General features: G+C 37.1%; 1 protein-coding gene across 1 annotated transcript; it reads right to left on the bottom strand.

Moving 5' to 3' along the window:
• Positions 1–4,063: 4,063 nt before the first annotated feature.
• LOC145119245 (GDSL esterase/lipase At4g16230-like) lies at positions 4,064–5,964 on the bottom strand. The gene is made up of 5 exons (XM_079054871.1): positions 5,674–5,964; positions 5,455–5,585; positions 5,093–5,329; positions 4,722–4,977; positions 4,064–4,540 (listed from the first exon to the last, which is right to left on the bottom strand). Exons 1-5 carry the CDS (start codon positions 5,900–5,902, stop codon positions 4,305–4,307), a joined length of 1,089 nt encoding a protein of 362 aa, XP_078910997.1. The 5' UTR covers positions 5,903–5,964; the 3' UTR covers positions 4,064–4,304.
• Positions 5,965–7,811: the final 1,847 nt, after the last annotated feature.

Raw genomic sequence — 7,811 nt, 5'->3', positions numbered from 1 at the left:
TATTGGGATATAGCCAAAAAAGATATGCAATTGGGATTTTTAAATATCAAAACCGGTGTTTCTTTAACGTGTGATGTTTGGTCCTCCACCGGTAGTTGTCCCAAAAGCTATCTTGCCGTCACGGCACATTGGATAGATCCCACTACTTGGGTAATGAACAAACGAGTTATTGCTTTTGAACTTTTTGCGCATCCTCACACGGGGGCACGATTATTTGCAATTTTAGTAAGCGTTATAGAGACTTATAATTTACGCGACAAAATCTTCTCTATTTCGTTTGACAATGCAAGTAAAAATACCGTCGCGGCAAAAAGATTAATTGCAAAATATAAACCTATTTTGGATGGCTCGTTTTTTCATACTAGATGTGTTTGTCACATTATTAATCTTGCGGTACAAGATGGTTTAAAAATGATAGATTCGACGATTGAAAAATTCAAAACTGTGTTAACTAGAGTTTTTGGAAAAAATAAAGCTACAATGGAAAAATATCGAAAGTTTGCCATTTCCATAAACGTAACTCCATATAGTCCTCATTGGGATGTTGACACTAGATGGAGTTCAACATGTATGATGTTTGAAAGTTTGACACGTCAAAGAATCGCTTTACAATTATTTTACGACACAATTTCAAATGGAAAAAATCCGGTTTCGGATTATGATTGGGATTTGATGGAAGAGTTTGTGGAAATGTTAAAAGTTTTTAAACAATCAACCACTTTTTTATCGGGCGTGTATTACCCTACAAGTCCGTTGTTACTAAATGAATTATGGTTGATGTCTGCACAATTGGAGCGTTTTGAACAAAGAAGTGAAATATTTGTTTTGGTTACGAGACCAATGAGACAAAAACTAGTCAAATATTTCAAAGAAATGCCACCACTTTTTACTTGTGCCGCGGCATTAAACTCATGTATCAATGTTACGGGTGTAGAGGCTTTGATTACCAAAATTTCTATGTCTTTAAATTTGCACAAAGATGACTCAAACTACATCCGTAACCAAATACACACTTTTAATAATACTTTTACTAATTTGTTTGACATTTACGCTACAAAGTATGGCGATATGTCAAACACTTTTGCAAGTGTAACCGACTCTACTAGTGGTGCATCGGGTAGTGGTGGGGGTCGAACGGATTTTCATATCGACCTCTATAACTACCTTTTGGAGGAACAAAACAAAAGAGCACGCACATTAACCCCTAGTAGCGAACTTGGAATTTATATGGGGTCAAATTTTTTAAAATTCATGAGTGCACCACAATTTAAAAATTTGGATCTTTTGGCTTGGTGGAGAGAAAAGGAAGCACAATTTCCTATTCTCTCCGTCATGGCCCGCGATTTACTAACCGTCCAAGCTTCCACGGTAGCTTCGGAATCCGCTTTTTCTTTTAGTGGTAGAGTTTTATCAAAGTTGAGGACGAATCTTACCCCGGTTGCGGTAGAGGTATGCGTTTGCTTGAAGGATTACTTGGATTCGGTGGAACGTATACAACACTTGGCATCACTAGAAGGCCCACTACCACAAAATGTTGAACCGGAGATCATGGATGAAGAATATGCACAAGGCTTATCAACACCTCCGGAAGACGAAGACGAAGACGATGACGATGAAGACGAAGACGAAGATGAAGAATATGGTATTGATGACACCCCTACTTATTTGCGTGGCGGTTAAAGAATATTTTAGTGAAGGCGACACGAAGTGGAAGACCACAAAAACTATTTCTATTTGGCTAAACGTTATAACGCCACTTTATTATTATTATTATTAGTTAACTAGTTTAAAAACTCTTTCTAATTCGACGTTTGATGTATGTTTTAACAATTTTAATGAACCTATGTTGCATTTTATGTTATATATGAGGTCCAAAAAATGTTTTTTTTTTTTTTTAAAAAAAAAAAACCAAATTCGGATCGGATTGTAACCGGATCGGATTAAACCGATTCGGATTGGGGCCTCGGAAAACCGGTCAAATCCGGTTTGAAACCGGTTCGGATTATTGGCTTATTCGGATCGGCTATGACCTCGGAAAACCGGATCGGATCCGGATCCGGATCGGATCGGATCGGATCGGGTCTTTGTGCATCTCTAGATTTGATGATGTGGTGTAGTTCCTTGAATGTATAGTGTACTTCCCCTTTGTTTTTCAGAAGTGAGATCCAAATCATTCGTGTGCATTCATCAACAAAGGTTACAAAATACCGTGCAGCGTTAGGCGTCGGAATCCAAGCTGGACCCCATACATCTGAATTTATAGTCATAAAAGGAGTTAATGTTTTACTAAAACTAAGAAAATACGATATTCTTTTGTTTTTTGCTAACTCAGAAGTGCAACACTTAAAATCACTGTCCATTACATTCAAAAATAAATTTGGTTTGAGCTTCTTGAGGTAATTAAAGGATAGATGCCTGAGTCGGCGATGCGACAACCAAGCCACGTACAGGTTTGCTTTACTTATTCCAGTATGATGCGCTTGACGCTGATGGTTTTTTCGAGATAGTACAACCGCCCCCGCCTAGTACCATAGCCTAGAATCTGATGTGTTGTCATATCCTGAAAGACACAATCATTTGGCCAAAAAATCATATAACGATTAAGAGCTTCCATAATCTGACTAACATATAGTAAATTAGACGATAAGGATCAAACAACTAGGACGGAATCAAAATCCATTGAGCTTGAAATTTTCACGGATCCTTCACCTGTTACAGGTGCAGTACTTCCATTCATGGTGTATATGTTTCTTTGTTTTGGGGAAAAAGTTGTCATTATTTTCGAGTCATTTGTCATATGGTCAGTGGCGCCGGTATCAATCATCCAACCATTATTTGAGGAGTGGTTAAGATGTGACATGCCGGAGTTGGTTGACGTGTGAGTTGCTATTGGAGTGATAACTTCCTCGGATTGAGATGACTTTGCAGCAGTTATCTGGCTGATTTTTTCGTGGCTTCTTAGTAAAATCTCATCATTGAGGATATCTGATAATCTCATAGCATCGGATTTTGAGTGACCTTTCTCCACAGTGCGTACACGTAAGTGTATTCCCCTTCCGATTTGTTTTTTTTTTTCACATTTGTGTTACGATTTCGAGTGGCTAGATGAACCACACTGTCTGATTCGGTTTTTGGTACTTCTATGGTTTGTATTTGATTTTGATCTTTTCGGATGTAGGCATAGCATGAATCCAGATCAAGGGATGGGTCTTTACTAAGGACTTCGCTCCTTGCTTGATTAAATTCCGGATCTAGTCCAGCCAAGAAGATGTGTACACAAAGGCGTGATAATGTTTTGTTTAGGGTAATTTTTTTGAGTGATAGTGTCTTCTTGAACATTTAAGCGGGTATCAATTTCTTGAAATATGCTTACCAATTCATTGAAGTAAACAGATCGAGATCGTTCATTCTGGCGGGTGGTGAGGGACCTCTGGTTCAGTTCAAATAACTGAGTTTCGTCTGTTCCATCATAAAAGGTTTTTCTGACTGCGTCCCAGATCTCATCCGCCGTTTGCAAACGAATAAAATGACGCATCATGGGTGGACTCATCGAGTCAATCAACCAACTTTTAACTCGATGATTGTCGATGAGCCATGCTTCAATCTTCTTTTCATCAGTCTTCGGTCGCTCCCGTGAGGTACCTGGATTTGTTTCGTGCTCCATTAATCTGCATCTCCATTAATTGTGACCAAAAAGGATAGTTCTTGTCATCGAGAATGACTCCGGTGGGGAAAGGTGCGTCTTGAACATTCTCACTTGCAAAGTGTTCGATGCTTCCCTCATTGATACGAGAATTCTGAGGTTTCGTTAGGATTTCAGGGTGATGAGGTATGCTCTGATACCATCTAATTTCGAGAGTTTTGGTAGAAAAAATCTTCTGTATTTTTTCTATATATTTTACCAAAGAAGAGTACAAATATTTATACAAGGATCAACTAACTATCTATGGTACAACTAAACACCGCCAAGTTTCCATGTTTGGCTCTCGCTAAAATTTATTACATTATTGTTGTTATATCATAATACTTTGAACATTAAAATTATCACGTGGTATATTTTCCTTCTTTCTTGATGTTTATTTCTCGTTAGATTCTTTAGTTTGACTCAAACATCAAATACATAATTGAAATTTCTTCATCAAATGCTAGTAAAATGATCTTCATAAAGTAAGTGATCATCGTACAATGTTCAAATTAATGATAATTTATATGACATTATGACCATGATTGCATTACACGATTGCGTTCTTGTGGACGAGTCCCTTATCAAATTCTTCTTATTGACACAACCACGTGAAACTCGATCAATTTGTGTTCCAAGAATGTGAAAGCGCTCGTATGTTAAGTGGCGAAATATCATTTAAATCTCCATCTAATAGACGTTTTGCTATGATGACATTCACACTGTCAGTAACATGATAAGAGTCCCAGAAAACGTACTTTGATCTATCTGGACAAATCTTAGCGTATGGCAAACATGGAAGTAGACCACCATGTGAGCCCAGCACGTGGCAACATGCACTATCTGCGATTTCAAAATCTACAACAAGAAAAAAGCAACTCATTAGTGCTATAACCATGACTTACAAAAAACTATCACAATAGATTCGAATACAAAGAGAATACTTGTATTGTGTATGGTGAGCATAAGAAAGTTCCGACCACTTAGAAAAAACTACGAAAAATGGCTACTTTTTTTCCTCTTCTCTACAATTACTCACCGTATGATCTATAGTTTTGGATGATATCGTCGACGATACGATACACATCTGCATAAACAAATGTCGATCCTTTGAGTGTGGCTGTAAGTTCTATGAGCATCCCTTTCAACAGGTGATTGAATTGTTGTGCTACGAGATTTTGAGAGGCTACACACCCTTTTCCAGTTGAAGGATTATAATCCCTTTCATATGGGATGCATCCAACAGGAGGAGCATTTGTGACGATAATCTTTCGAGCACCAAGATCATAAAGTTTCTGTACACAATAAATAAAACGGTCCAAGGTTAAGCAACTCGTATAACCTTACAACAAATATATATTCTTTAATACCAAAAGGCTTATAGCCGTAAGTTGGATCGGATAAATATACCGTAAGTTGCCTTCTAAATGCTGAAATCAGGGTTTCAATGAAAGTTTCAGGTGGTGGTTGATTCTTGATCAGGCTTGGTAGGAAGTAGTTATTGATAAAATCGTTTGAACTAGTTGTTACTTGGAAGAGAGCAGTAGCGAACAACTTAAGTGTTGCAGGAGCACCTATGCTTGAGATTATGTCGAGCCTGGTCTTTGCAAAGTTGTCCAGTTGTGCATCCATTGGGATTCTCCCAATCTTTAACAAAAGATAAAACACCAAGTTTAAATCCAGTAAGAAAAACCATTTAATTAAACTCTCACTGAGTAAAACTCGTGGAATTTGTAAAGAAACGCATTGCAGTAAACAGACATGGGGCTTACATAGTTTGCTCCTGATTCATCAAGGATTCCACTAGCACCAGAAGCATAATTGACGCCTTGTAGAACTACCGGTCCAACGGTGGTGGGAGCCAGGTATGGTGGAGGAAAACTTTTAAAACCCAATAGTTGTCCTGTGGAAAGAAAAGTTAATAACAATGGAAGTATATATAACGTATTTCTTAGCTAAAGGTAAACAATAAAGAAGAAAACATAAGTTGCCTAAAATGTCGGTAACAGTTCTTCCATTCGTAAATCGTCCTGTTGCCTTCCCAAAATCTACACCGATGGGGTCATGATCAGCCTTGGCAATAGATGGTATGTAGTTGTTGTTTCCCACATCCACCAGCGAATCACCAAAAACAAAAATTGCTGAGAAATTTTGAGCCATGCATATTTTTCGACAAAGCATGACTATGAAAATTGTGGACAACAACCACCAACACGACATGGATCAAAGCAATAATTCCCTCCAAGAAAATTTGAAGTAAGAGTATAGTCATATACGGAGTTAAGAAATGAAACTCGATTAAAGTTTATGTGAGACTCATGCCCTTATGGTTGGATGGATTTTGGACGGAATCGCCTTTTAAAAATATACCATTTCTGTAGATACAAAAAGGTGGGTGGTTTAAAGAGTTACTGAGCAATACCGAAATTGGGTGTCAATTAAAATTTATTTACATGAAAATTGAGGAGCTAGTAAAAGTTTAAAATTTGGTTCATAAAAGTAGTCCAACAGGTTAACAGTAGCCCATGACATAATTAATGTTTTTGTTAAAATAAAATGTAAGTAGTTATTTTAATAATGTCTTGTAATTTATATTGAATATGTTAATTATTTACTAAATTCAAAATATACACAAATTTGTGTGGATCACGAACGGGCACATTTTTGCCCCATCTAAAACTTTACCCAAGTTATACCCAAACCCAACGCGTAAATACCTAAAGGAATAGCCTATAGGGTACGGTGCTTTGTTTTTGGATCATAAAAGGAGGAAGGCTACATCTTGACGTATATTGATACCAACAACTAAAAGTAAAAGAACGAAATATCCCATTAGCAACGTTTAATGCAAGATATGGGCACTACCTAATATAAATTATTAGTTATGTCATTTGGATTATGAATTCACCAACTAAGTTGCACGGAAACAGATACGGCAACAGAAAACGGATATGGAACGGAAACGGGAAACGGCAAAACTCAAAAATTCAAGATACGGATACGGCTGAGATACGTTAATATAAAAATATAAAAATATAAAAAAACATCTAGTGAGAGATCGGCAACCTCCAAAAACCCTACATCTTCCATTAAATCAAAAGCATCTCCACTCACATCCCACATCTTTACATCATCATTCGGAGTCCTTGACAAAAGTCGGAGATTATTGTGGATGTAAACCAAGTCTTGAGCACGACTTGTAGTCAACTTGTTCCTCTTAAGCGAGTGAATAAATGCATAAGTACTCCAATTACGCTCAGCACAAGAAGAAGAACTAGGTTGTCCAAGTAATCTAAAAGTCAAAGTCTGGAGTAAAGGAGTTTGAGCACCAAAGTTAACCCACCAATTCTTGGGTTCCATAGTAGTCATCTTTGAAATATTTGTTAACTCTTCAAAATGACCACTCTTCATTGAAAACATTGCATACTCATCAAGGACTTTTCTATACTCATCATCATTGGGAAACAACATTCGAAAACATTTCATTATTTCTTGTGAAATTTCTCCATCCCTATGTGGAGCACATCTTGTAGAATCCTTCAGTAACCATGCATCAGTATAATATCTACAACATTCAAAAGTTAAAACATAAATATATAATAGAAATTAAGTGTATAATTTAAAATCTTACACCTTGGATGTAAAGAGTGAGCTAAACAATGTAGGGGAGTGTCATTCTTCGCCCATCGAGCCACTAAAATACGATGCACAACATTATAAAAGCAATTTATTTGAGATGTCAGACATTTTTCTTTCTTGTAGATCTCAATCTTCACTTTCTCAATCATAGAATCCCACATCTCATACACCAAGTGTAAACATGGCTTGTCGGTGTCACAAGCTCTAATCATCTCATATATAGGTCCAGTGAAACTAAGAATATATGCTACTTTGTCTCACCAATCATCATTCAAAATAGTTTATTTCATAGAGTTTGCTTTCTCAGTGTCATCTAATCTATAAGAAGGTCTTTCTTTGCTTATGACCATATCTTGAAGACGCTTTTTAATAAGTTTCAATCTCGTGAGCATCACAATGATGGAGGCAAAGCGAGTGTCGGCAACCGAAGGCAGTCTAAGAGGAGTAAACTTGGTGAAAATCGAGAGTCTCATGTGATGGTTCATGATGA

This window comes from Lactuca virosa, chromosome 6, assembly GCF_052849685.1.
Source record: "Lactuca virosa cultivar CGN04683 chromosome 6, Lactuca_virosa_CGN04683_v6, whole genome shotgun sequence".
Lineage (NCBI taxonomy): Eukaryota > Viridiplantae > Streptophyta > Magnoliopsida > Asterales > Asteraceae > Lactuca > Lactuca virosa.
This window is presented reverse-complemented; position numbering and strand designations above follow the sequence as displayed.